At 39.4% G+C, this 20,663-nt stretch overlaps 1 protein-coding gene across 1 annotated transcript in view; it reads right to left on the bottom strand.

The window, feature by feature from the left end:
* Positions 1–20,663, bottom strand: part of SND1 (staphylococcal nuclease and tudor domain containing 1) — a 407,329-nt gene that overhangs the window by 213,349 nt on the left and 173,317 nt on the right. The window contains exon 12 of the mRNA XM_035021050.1: positions 10,517–10,617. Within this exon, the coding sequence (XP_034876941.1) occupies positions 10,517–10,617 (101 nt within the window). The remainder of the gene's footprint in view (positions 1–10,516; positions 10,618–20,663) is intronic.

Here is a 20,663-nt window from a genome sequence, read left to right as displayed (position 1 = left end):
GAATTAGAAGATGTAATAGTTTTTCACTAGATGATTCTTAGCTCTAATATAAGCAACAAATGAGCCCCACAAAAAGGCTGAGGATTTTGAAATTTCTTCTTCTCTCCTACTCTTTGGGGAGGGCAGGGTTATTCTGGTCCCTGGCTTTGAAACCCAGTAAACCACTACAGAGCCTTTGTGGTCAACCCTCACTCAATGGCCTGATCTCTCCACAGCCACAGGCTCTGCTAAGGGACAAGTGAAGGAACAGTTCCAGAGGGAGGTTTTTGAGGAAGTGGTGACAAGAATAAATGCTCTGTATAGCTGCTTCTGAAAGAAAAAAAGTGATTTTGCAATCAATGCCAACATGATGGGGCGGGGAGGGGGGGGTTGATGAAGAGATGGTCTAAGAAGTACATCAGAATTCCCCTTGCTGTCAACCCAATATGTGATGGTTTATGCATCATAATTTTAACACAATAGAGGCTCACACTAAGGCAATAGTTTGCTGAGTCATAGTTGATATGTAAGCAGATATATCAGAAATCTAAAAGGCCCCATGTAAAACCCACACTGGAAACTTAATAGAAGACAGTCCCAAGTTTCCTTTACCTGTTGGGAAGTTCATGCTGTTATTAAACATCTCCAAATTCTATCATACGCATTGACTTTAAAGGTCCAACTATTTCCTCTCTCCAAGTTCCACTTGTTGTAAACATTTTTACTAATGGCACAAAAATTCACAAGAACATCACAACAGAGAGGGTCATTCAGTAAGTTTCACAAAATACAACTTCCAGGGACGCCTGGGTAGCTCAGTCAGTTAAGCAGCTGCCTTCGGCCCGGGTCATGATCCCAGGGTCCTGGGATCGAGTCCCACATCGTGCTCCTTTCTCAGCAGGGAGCCTGCTGCTCCTTCTCTCTCCCTCTGCTTGTGCTCTCTCTGTCAAATAAATAAAATCTTAAAAAACAAAAATACAACTTTCAGTAGAACACTTTGGGCGGGGGGGGAGGGGGGGGCACGTAATAGCACTTCCTAAAACACTTAAGGTTAGTAGTCCTCTGCCTTTTTAACCACTTCAGGTATGTAGATAGGCAGATCACTAACTATAGCACTATATCCAGATAGGTTGCTTGTTAGCACACCTCTTGCTTTGAAAGATATTTTTTTTAATTTATTTATTTTTTAAAGTAGGCTCCATGCCTAGTGTGGAGCCCAGTATGGGGCTTGAATGCAGGATCCTGAGATTAAGACCTGAGCAGAGATCAAGAGTCGGCCGCTTAACCGACTGAGCCACTCAGGTGCCAAGATGTTTTCAATAAATTACTTTTATTAAGGGATAAACTGTATGTGCATTAAACTTCTTGAAACATGAAAACTTACTTATGAATGCCACTTGTACCTTTATGCAAGTACTTATCAATCATTACTGTATTAACAGTATACGTTTAAGAATTAGAGGAGGGACGCCCGGGTGGCTCAGTCGGTTAAGCGTCTGCCTTCGGCTCAGGTCATGATCCCAGGGTTCTGGGATCGAGTCTCACATCCGGTTCTCTGCTCAGTGGGGGGCCTGCTTCTCCCTCTCCCTCTGCCTGCCGCTCTGCCTACCTGTGTGCTCTCTCTCTGTCAAATAAATAAATAAAATCTTAAAAAAAAAAGATTTAGAGGAAAAATGGATATAAGTTAGCCATCATGGTAATTTTTAAAAAGTGAGAAAAGAGATAAATCCAATTGAAGGGCCTGGCATGGGACAATAAAAATGGACTACTAAAGGGGCTCCTGGTGGCTCAGTTGGGTGAGTGTCTGACTTTTGATTTCAGCTCAGGTCATGATCTTGGGGTCCTGGGATTGGGCCCCACGTCAAGCTCCCCGCTCTACAGGGAGTCTGCTTGTCTCCCTCTCCTTCTGCCCCTCCCCCACCTCTCTTTCTCTCATAAATAAATCTTTAAAAAAAAAAAATGGACTACTACAAAATCCAAGCCATAATCCAATGAGGTATTTCGTTTTGTTTTTTAATTAACCTACAGGCAACTACTACTTACCAGGCATTTCCTATATCTTATTTAAGCTAATACTTAGAACATTCTGTGAGGTAGCAGTTTATCAGTGGATTAGCTTAGCCAGGAAGAATGTTAAGACTAAGAAGAGGATGAAATATAAAAACATTCAAGAAAAATCCTTAAAAAGTTTGAGTGAAAAAAAAAATAGCCAGAAGTGTGTGAGAGAGGACAAAGAAAGAAAGGACAGGGCTGGCTGGCTCAGTCAGTAGAGAATACAATTCTTGACCTCGGGGTCATGAGTTCAAGCCCCACGTTGGGTATAGGGATTATTCAAATAAATAATAAATGAACTTTTAAAAAAAGAAAAGAGAGAGAGAGAGAAAGGACAGAAGCCGCTAAATATGAAATTAACATCAATGGCAACCAGTCGAGTTCAGAGGCTTGGAGCTGATGTGAGAACTTGACTGTTAGGTCTTAGTATATATGCTGAATATTTAAATGCATTAGTACATTTAATCCTCACAACCACCTGATGAGATGTGAGATTATTATATCTAAATTACATAAGAAAAAACTAAGGCCCAAGATTGCACAGCTATCCGGTAGCAGGGCTGAGGTTTTACATCATGTCTGTTTATCTCTAAAGCCTACTTTTATCAGACACCCAATAACAATTTGCCTTAGACTTCATGGTAACACAAGGTCAAGTAGTCAATTTTCCTGTTCCCAGATTCAATTCTCAAGAAATAACCAGCACTCAAAAGGAATACCCCCCACATAAAAGCTATTATATTAGCATGATTAAACAATAGATAATTTCCCTTTATTTCCTAAACTTCTGAAAACATTACAATTTTTTTGTGATTTTATTTATTTATATTATGTTCAGTTAGCCAACATATAGTACATCATTAGTTTTTGATGTAGTGTTCAACGATTCATTAGTTGCATATATAATTTTTTTATTACTTAAAAAAAAAATCAATTCACTCAGCATGAACTGGAGCAAATCCCCTGTAAGGCAGCATCACGACTGGGAGATAACAGAATCTACAAAAACTCCATTCCTATTTACCTTACCACTTTGTACTGTGCCGGCCACAGGAATTGTAAAGAGAAAGGTGCTGAGAAATGGCATATAAAAGACACAGAATTTTTGCTTATTGGTAACCATGTCAAATGTCCCCTCTCCTTATCACATCAATTGCATTATCCAAAAGAATAAAGAAAGAATGCTTGAGGGAGGTCAGAATGGCAGACTGAGAACTTATGTCCACATGACATCCTTTATAAGGTCCCACTGAAATGACAGAAAAGACAGATATGGACAAGAATAGAGCCCTAATGGTGCTAGAGAAAAAGAAAAGTGTGTTAACAGCGTATCAGAAAGTTTGCACAAATCCTGAAAGACAGAAAGCAGATGGGATCTGATTTCAGGTGGAGAATTGGCAGTGCCTCAAGGGCCTTTATTGACAAAATACAAAGCACCACAGCGACGACGAGGCTTTGGGAACATCATTTGAGCAATTAATCAGGACCCACATTCAAAAGAGCTGGATCAACCAGCCTCATTCCTGTCCCTTTGATTCCCACAAAGTTATTAAGAGCAGAGGGTTTTGACCCTTGGCAGATATCCAAGAAATAATCTTGATCTCAGGGTCATGAGTTTAAGCCCCAAGCTGGGCTCCACACCCAGTGTGGCGCCTACTTTAAAAACAACAACAAAACAAAAACAAAAACAAAAATACAAAATGAAGAGACAGACATACACACACACACACAGAGAAAAACACACAGGGAATTAACATTTCTCTAGGGATAAAATGACGTAGGATTTCTTTTTCTGTAGGTCTTCTCACTCTATCATACTTGGTTCAACAGGAGCTTAGAACTACCATGGGGTGGAGGTGGAGGGTAAATTTTTTTGGGTTAAACTCACAAGCAAAGCTTAGAAGACAATTACTCTGACAGAGGAGTAATGTAATAAATCTTGAAATAGAAGAAAAATCTTTTACTTATTTATTTGAGAGAGAGCAAGAGAGAGAGAGAGTGCAGGGGAAGGGGTGTAGAAGGAGAGGGAGAGAATCTCAAGCACACTCGCAGCTGAGTGCAGAGCCAGATGACGGGGTGGGCTCAATCTCATGAAGCTGAGATCACGACCTGAGCCAAAATCGAAAGTCGGACACTTAACCGACGGAGCGACCCAGGTGCTCCAGAAGAAAAACTTTTAAAAGGAAGGAGTCCAAAAAAGGTAGCATTCTAACTTTATCTTTCAGAGAGGGAATTACTCTATAAAGTTAATCAAAAACAGTAATTGAACTTTATAAAGTTCACTAATAGTAAAACTTAAATAATATAACAAAATTGGGGGTTAAAGGAAGGAAATAATAGTGAAAATATTAAAAAATATTCATCTTTTACATAAGGAAGCAAATAGATACAGTTTAAAGTTAAACATTTTTAAACCAGTAGTGTTAATTTATAAAGCTATAAAGATAACTGTCCAAAAATTAAAAAGCAGACATGGCTAAGAAGTTAACATCTATGCTTCCATGGGAGCATCTGTGGGAGGCAGTGGCCCAGTCAGTGACATTAATATTGTCTCCATACTTCCTCAGGTGCAAAGAGTATCTTCAGGATGCTGTAGGCAGCTCTAAGTAAGAACACTAGGTCCAGAAAATTTGGTTCCAAGAGGCCACTTTTTTTCCTATGTTTAGCTTGAAAGTCAGATATTAGTATGTTTTAAAATGTGAAGACTTGAGAGATAGGAGGTTTGGTCTGATTGTGAAAGCCTTAAAGCTACAGAAAAACACTCAAGCCAGAAAAGCTGGGGACTGTAGGACACTTATTCCTACTGTGGCTGAGAAAAACCAAACTAGGATTCAAAAAGGATTATTCTAGAAGAAGGACTAGACCTGACTTCAAGCTTCAGTCACTTATAGAAGACTTTAGGAAAGAAGTATTCCTGCAAACTGGAACCAGAGAAAAAGGAAAAAGAAGCAGCAGAAGTCTCATCCCTTGCAAGTGTGATTGCCTGGTTTACATAAATATAATAAAAGACAAGCTCTATCTATGAAGAATCCAGAGAGACATAAAGAAAGTTCAAAAGGGGGTGCCTGGGTGGCTCAGTTGGTTAAGCGACTGCCTTCGGCTCAGGTCATGATCCTGGAGTCCCAGGATCGAGTCCCGCATCGGGCTCCCTGCTCGGCAGGGAGTCTGCTTCTCCCTCTGACCCTCCTCCCTCTCCTGCTCTCTCTCTCTCATTCTCTCTCTCAAATAAATAAATAAAATCTTAAAAAAAAAAAAAGAAAGAAAGTTCAAAAGGATGGCTTTGTGGCTGCTGGATGACTGTCATTAGAACAAAGAGGTAACTAAGATGTCCCAAGTCCAAAAGATCTTCGACAATACCTCTGGCAGCAAGGCCTCATACCTGTGTGGGCATCAAAGGAGCAGACAGCCAAAGGGCAAGGTAGGAAAGTAGTAGAGGGAAACATGGTTTCAAAACGAATGTTAGGGAAAAAAAAATCACCCCCCCTCAAAATATGACATTGTACAAAAACAGGCCATTTTCCAATTATTCCTATTCTACAGTTTCATCTCTATGTCATTCTTTCCCAAAACAGGTCCTGTCAATGGTCTCCCACCATTGTGGAATACTTCACATGAGAAACACTGGGGAAACATCTTAAGTGATAACTGCTGGATCTGTTACAGTTTTCCAGGGCTGGAGTGGTGCTAAATGTGAATGTGAGTATGTGAGGCTTAACCCTAGAGTTGTATTTTTTAGATGCCCCCTTATAAATGTGAACAAATGTTAACACCTTTCTTGCAAAAGGTGACATGCAGAAAGAGTGAGCGACCCGTTAATACATTATAATATGGGTTTGCCAAACTAGAGCTTCAAGTAATTGGAAGTCCAGCACAAGAAAGGTCACCCCGGAAAAATCTCACTCCTCAAGAAGGCTCTGACAATAAAGAAAGAAGGAGATTTTAATCACTGAAGCTAATTACACAGAAGACTAAATCACAAGAAGAGTTATTTAAGTGTCTTAAATACAATAAAAAGTAATTAACAGGAAGCGCCATCTTGACAGCTTCATGTCACAAACCAAGCCTAAAAGGCTCAGCTAATTCCCAGCCCGGGAGCCAGAGAATGAGAAACAACTCTAAGTTTGATCTTTTTATTTTTTATTTAAACTGTTTTGATTAACAGATAACAACTCTTGCCAACTCTACAGTGAAGTTAATCAAGAAAAAAATTTTAACTATTAGAGGAATGATGAACCTCGTTTTCATTGATTCTCTAGAGGGCAAGAGATAAGAAGAGAAGACTGTCACACCAGAGGTACCTCACAGAGATCCTGTGACTCAACTCCCTCCCCTACACAAAAAAGAAAAACAGAAGGACTAGACTGAACCGTATTGAGGATACAGACAATTCACACAGTTTGACATGTGAAATACACCAAAAAATCTGCTCTGATATAACTGCAAGAGACTCCATCTCATCTGCCTCCCCCTCCTTATTACCCTGTGATCAGCAGCTTGAGACATGCTTTTCCATAGCTAGAGGAGCCCAGCTGATCTCTTGGAACGGGAAAAGCCTCTAGATGCTATAAAAGCCCGTATTTTGGCGTAAGCCTACAGAGGTTGATAGGCATAATTTGGATTGGATGAGTTCTTAATTCTGCAACATTTCTACCAGCTTGAACAAAGACTGTCTTTCAGAGAGATGATGCATTACTACAGGAGCTCTCCTAAATGACCTTCCTTGACCTGACCTGTACATTCCAGGATTTCAGCTGATGCCAATCAGAATGAATGAGCGCCACTCAGACATACCTGTGCACTTCTGCCCCAACCTGTTGAGCCATTTGTTTCTGATCCCATAACTATTTATACTTGTTGTCCTTGTTATTTTTAATTATGTACTCCATTAAATATTTTATTAATAACTGAAAAAGGAGTACATAAAAAAATGTGTGTTTATGAAAACAGATGAATACTTTTAAAAGGTTTAATAAGATGAATGGCTTTCAAATGGCTACAAAATAAATGAGGGTGATGTAAATCACAAAAATCTAGGGTTTCATTAATTAGTGTTTTTAAGTACTTATTCTAAAGAGGAAGTTATGCAATTTATCAGGTTATGAAATAGTTAACCTACTCTGCCCATATATCAAAGATTTGGAAATATTTGTACATTCTTATGTTTAAAATGAAATGAAAATATTTTATTTTATTTTATTTTTTTTTTTTTTTAGATTTTTTTTATTTATTTATTTGACAGAGAGAGACACAGTGAGAGAGGGAACACAAGCGGGGGAGTGGGAGAGGGAGAAGCAGGCCTCCCGCTGAGCAGGGAGCCCGATGCGGGGCTCGATCCCAGGACCCTGGGATCGTGACCTGAGCCGAAGGCAGACGCTTAACGACTGAGCCACCCAGGCGCCCCGAAAATATTTTAGATTAAAAAAAAATCCCTTCTCTAGACAGTGTTTTTGAATAATTAAAAAAGGCTGTTAGTATACCTAAATTCTGACTATAAAGCTGAGTATTTGAACATTATTTATTCATTCAACTTTTTTATAATATTATTTGGAATGATTTGCAAAAGTACAGAAAATTCACAAGAATAAAAACAAAATCAAGGCAAAAGTAAAAGTAAAATCAAGGCAAGGAAGCTATGAGTACAAATGGAACATAAAAAGCATAAGCAGCATTAAAATGTTCTTCTTCCAGAAACAGCCTATCTTTGGCAAGGACGTCCCAATAACCAAACAAAAAAGGAAAACTATCCAATACAACTTCTCCAGTATTGATTACATAACAACAAAATCAGGGCTCAATAGAAACAAGTGTCCCAGTATTCCCTGTTAAGCTTCATAAAGGGACACTCTGCAATATAATAAACAAATAATTCAAAAATTTATTGAAACTCCTACCATATACTGAATACTAAGACTACAACAGGGAATGTGACAAAAATCCCTATCTTTAGGGAGCTTACGGTCTAGTGAGAGTTTGTCTCAAAAGTATCCGTAAATCTCAGTTATTTCTCCTGAAGGCAGCCCAGCAGTTGTTTCACAAAGTCTAGTTTAGTAGAAACAACTCTATGAAGAAACTCATAATGCATCCCAGGCACCCTGCTAGGCTGGTCTAATCAAGGAGACAATTTAGGTATCTAGAAGAATCAATACACTGGTAAATACTTTGGTAAATCATACAAAAATAGTATTTCTTATAATCCAGTTACAAGAACTGAGAGGTAGGGGCTCCTGGGTGGCTCAGATGGTTAAGCGTCTGCCTTCGGCTCAGGTCATGATCCCAGGATCCTGGGATCGAGCCCTGCATCAGGTTCCCTGCTTGGCAGGAAGCCTGCTTCTCCCTCTCCCTCTCCCACTCTCTCTGCTTGTGTTCCCTCTCTTGCTGTGTCTCTGTCAAATAAATAAAATCTTAAAAAAAAAAAAAAAAAAAGAACTGAGAGGTAGAGAAAGGTCAAGGTTATCATCCCAGGCATGAACCTGAAGTATACAGATAGTCAATGCTTTCTGTCAATTAAGACCCATCAACTTGTGTTAACCAACCAAACTGAAAAAAAGATTGATACTTTCTTATAAAGGCGGCTTGAGAATCTGACCAAAACCTTGGTTGGAACAGAGAGTCACCTAACCTTTGCAGAGAGGCATGGTAGCCTGAAGGAGTAATCTCCATCAAAGCCAAGATCAACACAGTCAGAACCTCAAGGTTTCGTGGCATGGAGCATGCCCACAACACCCTACTATGGAATTTTTAAGCTAGCTGTTTCAAATTGTCCTATAAAAAGAAAAAGCTCTGTAACACACTCAGGTTATGTAGATTTTAAGCAGTGTGAATTTACTTTAAGAATATACCTCAGTGGTAACTAAATGAAATAACCTACTCTAACGGACTGTTAAACATGGGTGGAAACCATCTACAAAAATAATAAAGATGTAGATTTTTACAGTAGTGACACTGTTGCTTGTACCAGTATATTAGATAGCAGGAACAGTTATTTACTGATATGACTCCTTGTTTGTGACAGTTAAAATTGTAATATATAGGAATACTAACTTTCCAGCTCTCCATAATAGAGTAGCATGCATCCAAGCTCCTAAGAAGTAGTGACAAAGTGATAATAATCATTATTGCGACTTATACAGACAGGAAAATGACCAAAATATGTCCTAGTCTCTCCCATGTCAAAAATATTATCTGATTTGTCAAGATTCTACTTCTAATGAAGCCTGTCACTTGTGATGGTATTAAGGTAGTGGCAACAAAAGCCTGTATTGAGTTCCTCTCCACAAAGTCTCTGTTGTGTGAACAGTAATGTTTATATAAATATAGGGAGTGATAACAGTGACCAAAAATAGTTATTGCCGAAGTGTGATAGCGAACGAGCAGAAAAGGTTCCTCTTTGGTATGAGAGCTTCTGGAAGGTACATTAGCTGCAAGATCTTCTTTCCTTTCAAAGGCACGCTGTCGCTTAGAGGTATTTCTCCTAATGGGCTCCATTGTACTTTCAATAAGACAATCCCTGTTTTGATGGGAAACCTATTCTTTCCTTCTCCTCCACTATGCCCCCTTAAAAGAGAAGAAAAATAACAGTTTGGTAACAAACAGCACTTAAGATTGTTAACTAGAAATGGAAACAACTGGGGCGCCTGGGTGGCTCAGATGGTTAGGCATCTGCCTTCAGCTCAGGTCATGATCCCAGGTCCTGGGATCAAGCCCCACATCGGGCTCCTGGCTCAGCGGGGAGCCTGCTTCTCCCTCTTCCTCTGCCTCTCCCCTGCTCATGCTCTTTCTCTGTATCTATGTGTCTCAAATGAATAAATAAAATCTTTAAAAAAAAAAAGAAATGGAAACAATGATCACATTGGTATATTTTACGCAGAGTTAAGAACTGCTACTGGGGACTGACTGACTGTTTTAATATTCATTGTGGAAGCATGGCCCAGCAGGCTGCAGGCTTCCTCCTTCCCCCGTCAGATACCTCCCTTGAAAAACTGTTCATCCACCAAGTTCCCAAGAGACTTTGGAACAGAACAGGATATGGCCAGCACAAAAGAGAAAGGCCCCATCATCTAATGAAAACATACATCTGTATAAAGAAAATGTCCAATGAACCCTTCTTCTTCCCCTGCCCTCCCTTTTTTTGGGGGGGAAGGGGGTTGTCTATAATTGAACTTCCTAAACGAATGTGCAGATAATTTTTCCACCTAATGTTGGATAGTACCTAGGGCCTGACAATAAATGGCATTATTAATAGTAATAATGTATGCTATATAGTGCCAAGCACACAGAGCCCAGTAAATCTTAAACAATAAAAGAATATGATTAGCTAATGAATGATTATAAAATGCTTTGCAAATGTAAAGTACTACACAGACATAATAATTAAGCAGCACTGTGTTAAGAGCAACAGAAAGCACATCAGGGAGAAAAGAAAGGAGAGAGGTGACTGAGGACAACTTGCAGCTCTGGCTGAGTCCCTGCTGGCCAGGACACTCACATTCCTCCAATGGTGACAGTGGCACATGTCCGCTCTGAAAAGGCAGGCACCGTCTCTGTGGCTGGGCTGGCTGGTCTAATGTAGTCCACAGTCACATTGACCTGCAAATAAAGAATCAAGGAAGTTAAGGTTGAGAGTCTGCAACACAGCTCACTAGCAGCCACATGTGCCTGCCCGGTTGTGAAAGATCACCTCGCCCAGTTTGATTTTCCGGGCCGAACACTTTTTTTTTTTTTTTTTTTTAAAGATTTTATTTATTTATCTGACAGAGAGCGAGAGCAGGAACACAAGCAGGGGGAGTGGGAGAGGGAGAAGCAGGCTTCCCGCGGAGCAGGGAGCCCAATGCGGGGCTCGATCCCAGGACCCTGGGATCATGACCTGAGCCAAAGGCAGGCGCTTAACAACTGAGCCACCCAGGCACCCCTGGCCTGAACATTTTAAAAAACAACAATTGAAAGATAGCTGAACCACAGACTGGGAGAAAATATCTGCAAAAGCCTTATCTAACAGAGGACTGCTAACCAAAATATGCAAAGAAGCCTTAAGATTCAATAGTAAGAAAATGAACAACCGATTTAAAAATGGGCTGAAGACCTAGACATCTCACCCAAGAAGACCTTCAGATGGTGACGATGTTCTCCATTGTATATCACTGGGGAAATATGAATTATAAAACTACTGAGCTACCACTACATTAGGATTGCCCAAATCTAAATGCTGACAACAAATGCTGACGTGGATGTGGAGCAGCAAGGACTCTCATTCACTGCTGGTGTGAATACAAAACAGCATAGCTACTCTGAAAGACAGTTTGGTGGTTTCTTATAAAACTAAACATATTTTACCATACGTTCCAACAATCACACGCCTGGGTATTTACCCAAATGAGTTGAAACTTATGTCTACACAAAAACCTGGATAAGCATGTTCATAGCATCTTTAATCATAACTGCCAAAATCTGGAAGGAACTAAGGTGTCCTTCAGTAGATGAACATATAAACAAACTGTGGTACATCCAGATAATGGAGTATTATTCAGCACTAAAAAGAAATGAGCTATCATGCCATAAAAAGACAGAGGAATCTTAAATGCATATTGCTAAGAGAAAGAAGCCAACCTGAAAAAAACTGACATATTGTATGGTTCCAATTATATGACATTCTGGAAAAGGCAAAATTATAAAGACAATGAGATCAGCAGTTGCTGGGGGTCAGGGGGAGGAGCGAGGGATGAAGAGGAAAAGCACAGGGGATTTTTTAGGGAAGGGAAACTATTCTGTATCATACAATAATGATGGACATGTGCCATCATACATTTCTCAAAATCCAGAGAAAGTAGAACACCGAGAGTGAACCCTATTTAACTATGGACTTTAAGTGGTGATATATCAATGAAGGTTCATCAATTATAACAAATGTACCACTCAGGTGGGGGATGGTGACAGTGGGGGAGGCTGTTCTTGTGGAGAGGTAGGGCATAAATGGGAACTCTCTATTTTCTGTTTGGTTTTGCTATGAACCTAAAACTGCTCTAAAAATTTAAAAGACTGGGGCGCCTGGGTGGGTCAGTCGTTAAGCGTCTGCCTCCGGCTCAGGTCATGATCCCAGGGTCCTGGGATCGAGTCCTGCATCAGGCTCCCTCCTCGGCAGGAGGCCTGCTTCTCCCTCTCCCACTCCGCCCTTGTGTTCCCTCTCTTGCTGTCTTTCTATCAAATAAAAAAAAAAAAATTAAAAGACTGATACCAAAAGAGAAAGACAAATGGCCAAACATTTAAGGTCCCACGGATATTACAACTTGACAGAAAAGAGGATGGCAATATTCCTGCAGGAGTCCTAGATAACATTATGTAAAGCAGTTCTTTAACCTTTTCAGACTCCCTTGAAGATCTGTTTTTTAAAATATGAAATGCCTCTACAGAAAAACTGCATGTAATTTCAGTCTACCATAACTGTTCCAGAACCAAGTTAAGAAACATCAAGGAGAACAAACAAGATGACAGTCACAAGGATGCTTGGGACAAGTATCACAGTATGTAAATAAAATGACACAGCTAACTACACACAGGACCAATACAGTTGAAGTTAGGAAATTTTGGGAAACAAAAGGATTGAATGGACTAGAAAAACTTTAAATTTCGAATGAAGAAAAGGGTATGTGTACAAATAGGTTAGGAAGCTAGGAACTTAAAATGAGAAAGTTGTCTAATCCTAATATACATTATATGGATATGGACATACTAAGCAATGATCTTTATGAAAACATTTAAGAAGAAACAAGTATGTGGTATCCATTAATAAACAAGGTAGTGTCTGTTTTTAAGGTACATGCCTGGTTTCGGCCATGGCCAAGGTTTATATATCTGCATGGAAGAAAATACACTGGATCAAGCATCCTGAAGCCATCCTCGTAGTCAGAAAGTCTATAGAATCTCGTTTTCTAAACATGTCTTTAGTTCCCCCTGATCAGCTTAAAGACAGCATATTGCATAGACATCAAGTTCAGCCACAGTGCTGGTGAGCACGATTAAAATCCTTTCAAACTGTCTGTTCCTCAAAAACTCATTTTAAAAATGAATACAGAAATTTTGAAAAGGACAGCTGCCTCAAAATTCGGATTGTCAGATCACTCACTTGAACGCTCCATCTAAATCATGGTTTAAAAGCAACAGGGAGCCCTACCAGAGAGAAAGCCAAATAAGGACTGGAGGTAAGGTAAATCTTTCTTATGAGAAGTACTGTCATAACACAACAAGACAGACAAGAAAAGAATATACAGAAGGCCCCTAAAGTCAGGTGTATATACCGGAATTATTGCTAGGTCTCATCAACTTGTCTAAAGCTAAGGAGATGGGTACCTATGAGGGATATGATCAGACTAGGGGCGGGGATGGGGTTTAAGAACTAGTCCCTCTTTCACAGAGGTTTTAATAGTTTCCCTGTATGCAGCTGGCCAGAGTTAATACAGGCCAAAGACAGGACAAGGAACGAGAGGGGCTACAAACAGAAGGATGGCTGACTCAAATCCCTTGGAGAGGAAAAGCTTGCCCCCAAGTTGTCTGCAGTGACACACCCTGGAACTCTTTATACTGGCAAGGCCCTCAACTAACTTATAGAAGCAGGAAGAGAGCCAGGAGAGCCCCTGGATATCTGTTTAAGTCATGGCAAAATCACACAGTTAATTGGCAGTGTACAGGAGCTAAACCTCAAGGGTGCCCATATCATGGAATGTAAAGGAACTCAGGGCTAAGATTAAAAAGGGCATAGCCACAGAATATGGTGGAATTGGGGGCATTTGGTGGGAAGTCAAACATTATGTGGAAGTGAGGAAAGAGGTCCACATATCTGTGTTCTCACCTGATCCACTTAACAAGCTCAAGCCCACAATTCTATTACAATGGAAACATTCATCCTTGCTTATAAATGAACTAAGTGAATCTCAAGGTTACACCTGCCAAAGCCAAGCCTCTACCTCAGCAGACAGGAGTGGGACAGCAGTTCTTCAATGCAAATACAGAGAGTAACATTAGCTCTCTATGCAGAGAGCATTAATTCATCCAGAAGGCCAAGTGAGTAATGGTGGTGGTGATGGTGGTGGCGGTGGGGGGGGAATGATAATTAACAAAAATGAACACCTGTCCATCTTCCAGTTCAGAAGGCCAGAAGGCACCGTATTCTCAAAACTGACTTCCAAGAAAATAAGTGGGAAGACCAAACAAACAAAACTTTAATCTTCAGTAACCTAAAGAATTAATAATTACATTCATCTCCCAATTACTTTCTTCCTTTATCTAGGAAAAGAACTGAAAGTAAGAGATTAAAAAAGAGCTCTTTTGGGAGGCAATATTATTAAAGTAAACCTCAAATACAAATGAGGCCCTGAGAACAGCCCACAGCCAAGACACACACCTGCAGGCAGCCATGACAAACCAAGAATTAAAGTCAATTTATAATTAGCATTTACGTCCCTCTCCTGTGGATTCTGAGATCTGTTTCTGTACCTTGAAGCTATCTCTAGATACTCATCATTGACTTGTCGATCACTTAAAAAAGAGCCACAATTTAAATAATTTCAATTAAAACTGTAAATCTTAGCAAGGTCTTTGAATAAATCATAACTTTAGTTTTGTGCTTGTGGGTTAAGTACCTACGGAATGGTAGGAGTTAAAAAGTAGCAGGTTAATGGAGACAGATTCCTCATTTATCAAGCAAAGATGCTCCTGGAATGTTTAGTATACAAGTATTTAACATGTACATAACACAAAGGGCCTGATCTCTGATCTCTCTTTACAGCAATGACCCCAAGGAGCCCTGGGCTCTTGCTTGGTTCCACTTATCTCTCACAAAAGAGTCACATCCCAACTTTGGATCTCACTTTTCCACCTGGAAAATTTAGAGCACTAGACTAGAACCTTACAGTCACTGAACTCTCGAATTCCAAGATAGCCAAATATGGTGTATTATATGGCGTTTTTCTTAGGCCTTTGTAATTCCTACCTTACCTTTACTACAGTATATTGGAACACATAGATTGGAAGCTCCAGGAGAAGGCAGGTCATGCCTTTTACTCACTAACACTGTTGTCACGGGGCCTGTACAGGAGTAGGAAGGTATATAGTAAATACCTATTGCGTGTATGGATATATGTAATCAGGAGCCCTTTCAGACATAAAATTCTAAAGGACACCTTTGAAATGAGAAGGTTCCATTTTGAGGACTACTATGTCAAGTTGTTGACCTTTCCGCTGTTTTATATGACAAAAATATATTTATTTAAAAGAGAGGGGAGAGGGGTATTTTGAAATCATGATAAAGCTTTAATCACAGCCATTCCTGTAACCGGGTAAGCAAGCAAAATACATATAATTTCCCATATTATTTGTTTCTCAAACACATTTTCAAAGAAAAAAAAAAGGGCACGGGGGCAATCTAATTTGATTCGTCCTTGGTCCATTAGATTGTAGAGTACTTCTTTCAAGGACCGTTCAGAGAAATGAAAATGAAAGCTTAAGACCAAATTTATATCACAATCTCTTATAAAGCATGGAAGCAAATTAGTTCAACAGAATAGCTTCGGGCCACACCTACAGAATTCTGAGGATCTATGGATGGATATTCTTCATCCAACTGATCTCTCAAAAAGCCAAACTACCAAAGAACTTCATAGACTTTATGGTAGTGATGATAATGAAATGACAAAATGACAAAATCTGAACCATGTATAAAGAATAAGGAAGGGAGGAAAAACAACTGCATATCCACAACATTTCCAGGTCACAGCCTGAGTTTAGTATTAATATTAACTAGGGCTGTTATGTAAGGCTATTTTGCATAATTCATATAATCCCACCCACTATTCCACATGGCCAATCATAAATTCACAAAGAGCTGTAATAAATACCCTGCCTCTGGAAATAAGCTCTTAAATGACCCCCATCGCTCTCATGACAGAATTCCCAGGTAGTTATGAAAAGCTTCTATGCACCCCAGAAAAGACAACATCGCCGTCTGGGCAAGTCCAGCTAACGCACCCGGAAGACAAAAGTAAGTAGAACAAACTATTTTACGCAGCTTAAATAAGAGCATGGACTCAAGCCACCAGGCCGCAAGGTCTGGTTCCCAGTGATTCTACGTAAGCGCTGTGTGAACTTGGATTAAGTTACCTAACTCCTCTATGCTTCAGTTTAACATGGATAACTCTGCCTATCTCACAGCTATAGGAAGAAATGCATTAATAAACACAAGGCATTTAGAACAGGGCCAGACTCAGAGTAAGCTCTATGTGTCAGTTATGTTTAGATAAACATGTACTGATTTTCTTGGAGAGCCTGGCACAAAGTTAGTGCTAAATAAGTGTATGTGAGATAAGTTAAGTACATGAATACATACATATATGCATAAATAAGATGCATGTTGACTTAAATCATTAGACTACTGAAATCATTAAGTAGAAAGACTCAATTAAATACACTTTTCTCCTTAAGGAGCCACAGCAAACAAGAATATGTACTTCATACATATTCATCCCAACTTAGAGATAAGTAGGGCTTATTTTAAAGAATGACACACTATTTAGTATTTATTTACACATTTTCTAGATTAATTTTGTAGGTACTAGTTACTGAAGATTTTATTTACCAAAGATAATTAAAGCAGAGTGTGGGGAATAATCTCAATTAATTAATAGGTTAACTATAGATATTTTAAGAGGATACTCCTTGCCTTACTAAATTAGGAAGACAATGAACAAAGAGACCAAGTCTCCATTTGTCTGGAAAAAATAGTACCTTCCATAATACTCCTCAATATTTATGTATGCTTAATCTTTCTTCCCTGCTAAAAAGCATCTTATGTACTAATTTAAAAATATATACATCTCATATTTTTCTATTTTCAAACAAATTTTAATTACCCATTCACATAGATATAGGATGAGCTTCAAAACAAACTGCTGAGGAGGCGCCTCTTGGTCCACTTCTGGGCATGCTCTCAGCTTACCTCCCAGCCAAGCTCGCTACTCAGATACAGGCACTCGTGGAGCCACTCTACCCCCACAAGAGGACATCAAACCTACCTCCTCCCAGACAGCACGGGGTCACAAAAAGACCATGAATCACAACTAAGAGCAGCTTATGTACATTCATATTTTCTAGTAGCAACATTAAAAAGGGAAAAACAGATGAAATTATTTTTAATAACATTTCCTATTTAACTAAAAATATACAAAACATCCTATCAACAAATAACCAATATGAAAAAGATACTGAGATTTTTTTTTTTTTAAAGATTTTATTTATTTATTTGACAGAGAGAGACACAGTGAGAGATGGAACACAAGCAGGGGGAGCGGGAGAGGGAGAAGCAGGCTTCCCACGGAGCAGGGAGCCCGATGTGGGGCTCGATCCCAGGACCCCGGGATCATGACCCAAGCCGAAGGCAGACGCCTAACGACTGAGCCACCCAGGCACCCCGAGATTATTTTTACTTTGATATGAAGTCACTGAAATCCGGTGTGCGTTCTGCAGGTCCAGCACATCTCCATCCGGACCATGCACCTTTCAAGTGCCTGGAAGACACATGCGGCTCTAGTCACCATACTGGACTGTGGACACCTAGACTCTCTCTTAAGGCACAAGAGTCTTAGCCTCATCCTCTATTACATGATCCTACCTATTGTGATTCTAACTTTCTCCATTTCTTCCTGGGAGCTTTTGTTATCTTCTATTTTATGAATCCCTGTAAACATTCTGAAACCAAATAGGAACAAACATGGTATGAAAAACAAAATGTTTATTCATTTTCCTTTAAAAAAATCTGTTACCTGAATAGACCAGAAAGCTTTGGAACTTTCAGTTCCTAAAAACAATTTCGGATGTGAGACTAACTTTGTACAAAGGGAAAAACCTTTAATTTATGACTATCATTGTAAAATATATTCTGTTCTGTATTTGATGAAGATACTTTTCAATCACTTCTACCATTTCAATGGCCGAGTTTTATTTATCCTTGATTTGCTGACATAATTCTAGAATTCTTTACCTTAGTGGTTGGAATTTATTCTACTAGATTGATGGTGACTAGAAATTCAGGTTAAGGAAATATCTGCTTTTGTAGTGGTGATTAATACTTCTTCTGTTCAGTATTGATTGATATTACTAGAAAAAAAATGAGCAACTGGTAGATGTGAACTATTTAATTATATAACCACAACCAAAAAGCTGAAATTTGTGTTTCATTAGGATATCGCTGAGCTCAGATCTCTCGTAAAAAATTTTTTACAGAAGGCCAAACTGGATAACCTAAGCAATTTTACAGATAATGGACAAAAAATTATACATCTACACTGCAAAGATAAGGAAACAAAAAAAACCTCCCTTCCTACCTCTCCAATCCAGCCTAGCTGTACTGTGTAACATCCCTCCCCCCCCCCTTTGAAATCACTGTAATTAGGTGCTGAGGCTGGTTGTTTATTCACATATATTTATGTTGCTCTCCCCCGTCTACAATCACCCTTCCCAACTCCCCCACAGAGTTAGAACTATTCTGAGCACATTCCAGTTTCATCAATGGAATGTTAACCTATAGTGCTTACAAACCTGTGTAAGCACAGAGGCAAGGAGCATTTTTATTTGATGTATTTCTGACAAAATGAACTCCTTACCCCCCACCACCCTGCTGGATGGGCAGATGCTTTTATCTGTTTTGAGAGGAAAGGCAGAAATCCAGCTTAACACAGGGCCTGTGGAGATGCTGAGAGTCTCTACTGACATTAAGCATCCGTTTAAGTGGACATCACTGCTTCCTGATAAGCATTCAGTTTGGTAAATATTTAATTTAAAGCATACACAGGCATGAGATCCACAAATACATGTGAAAACATTTTATATAAGGACCCATTAGAGACTGGTAAAGATTTCTAGAAGTAGTGACTTGACAACCATAACATTAAAATGGTCTCAAAATATTCCTTAGTTTATGTATGAGGTAAATAACAGCACATATACAGTTTTGAAAATACAGTTTTGACAACTGAAAATATTTCAAGTAAATCTGATGAGGATCACAGAAAAACAGAGACCACTATATGAAAATAACCTCACAGCTGCCGGTATTTTCATTAATCCTCTAGAATCTTCAGCCCTTACAAGCATGCAAATGAATGTAAAAAGTATAATCTGTGTTTGCACGAATGCTCCATCATCTTATTCATTGCTGTATCATGATATAACTCATCCCAATACCTAATTGTAATACCACAGTGTCCCTAACAAAGAATGCTGAGGCCCCACAAGTACTACTGGAAACTGTCCCCAGTGTCTCCCCCTGGTTCTTCTTATTCCTCATCAGAGCTACCATCTCCCACTGCTTTCTTCTAGAGGATGGAAGTTGCATGAGGGTCTTTTTTTCTCCCCTGTACAAGTGTCAGTCACAGGCATCTGTGTCCAAAATTTCCAAGGTCAGCAGCAGTCAGGGGAAATTAAATCATTTCGTCCAGAACTCTCCCTGGAGGAGTTCCAGCCACACAAGCAGCACAAATACACAGAGATCCTTATGCCTTTGTGTAGAACACACACAATGTCACTCAGTTTTTAAAACAACAGCAGTAATAAAACTGAAAGGCTCAGGGATATGAAGAAAGAGGATTTGCTTAATGGCATCTGAGAAGAAGAATTACTGGGGAAAAGGAGATATTATTAAGACATGGATAAAAACAAAAGGTTACATTTTCTCTGCAAATATATGCCAGTCTATGAAGAAAATGTCTCCACTCACCAATAGGACAAACAGCAGAACCTAAGCAATAAAGTGGGGGCTAACATATTCACCTTGTCAAGAGTTCCAGTGAATCCTTATTGCTCTGGGGGCTCGGTATTGCTTGGGTGAGCAGAGCCAGTATAGAAAAGCCAGGCTGCATTCACTACCGTTCCAAGCACACCCATTTCTCCAGCATGTCCGTGAGCTGGCATTCAGACAAAGGAAATACATATTGAGGCAAATTAACTAAAGGCCAAAGGTAGAATGGTGAACTGAACTAAAAGAAGTGTATTATGACCTCCAAGAAGAATTATGAAGAAAAATATAATAATTCTTAAGGAATGCCTGCCAATGGCACAAAGAAATATAGCCAAAGGATACAGCTCTTCTGTATGTATATAAATTATCCTTGGTTTTAATGCTAAGAAAAGATTCCAAGATAAACAGATGTTAACATCATAAGTCTTTCTTTCTTTAGATATACCACCCTCTCCCTGTATTTCACAGAGAAGATAGAGGCCTACTAAATGAAACCAAGTTCCTTGACCAAAGGCACAGCGTGCACAGAGCAATAACACCTAAGGTCAATGCCTGAAACTACACACAGAGACTCATCAAAGACCATCCTGCATTGCATCTGTGTCCACCTCCAAATCCAGGTCTCTTGACTTATATGCAGCCACTGTTTAAAAGAACAAAAACAAAAACAAAACAACAACAAAAAATAGTTTATATGCATATAGTCAACTCTCCAGCCCACAAATACATATTTGGAAACCAGGTGAACATAAAAATGGACGATAAACCTAGGTCAAATGCATTATTTGCATACCTAACTGCCTAAATTCATGCAGCTAACCTTTGGGCAGCTATACAGACAAGTCTTCAAGACTCT

Source organism: Mirounga leonina, unplaced genomic scaffold (genome assembly GCF_011800145.1).
Source record: "Mirounga leonina isolate KUSES-001 unplaced genomic scaffold, KU_Mleo_1.0 Mir_174, whole genome shotgun sequence".
Lineage (NCBI taxonomy): Eukaryota > Metazoa > Chordata > Mammalia > Carnivora > Phocidae > Mirounga > Mirounga leonina.
This window is presented reverse-complemented; position numbering and strand designations above follow the sequence as displayed.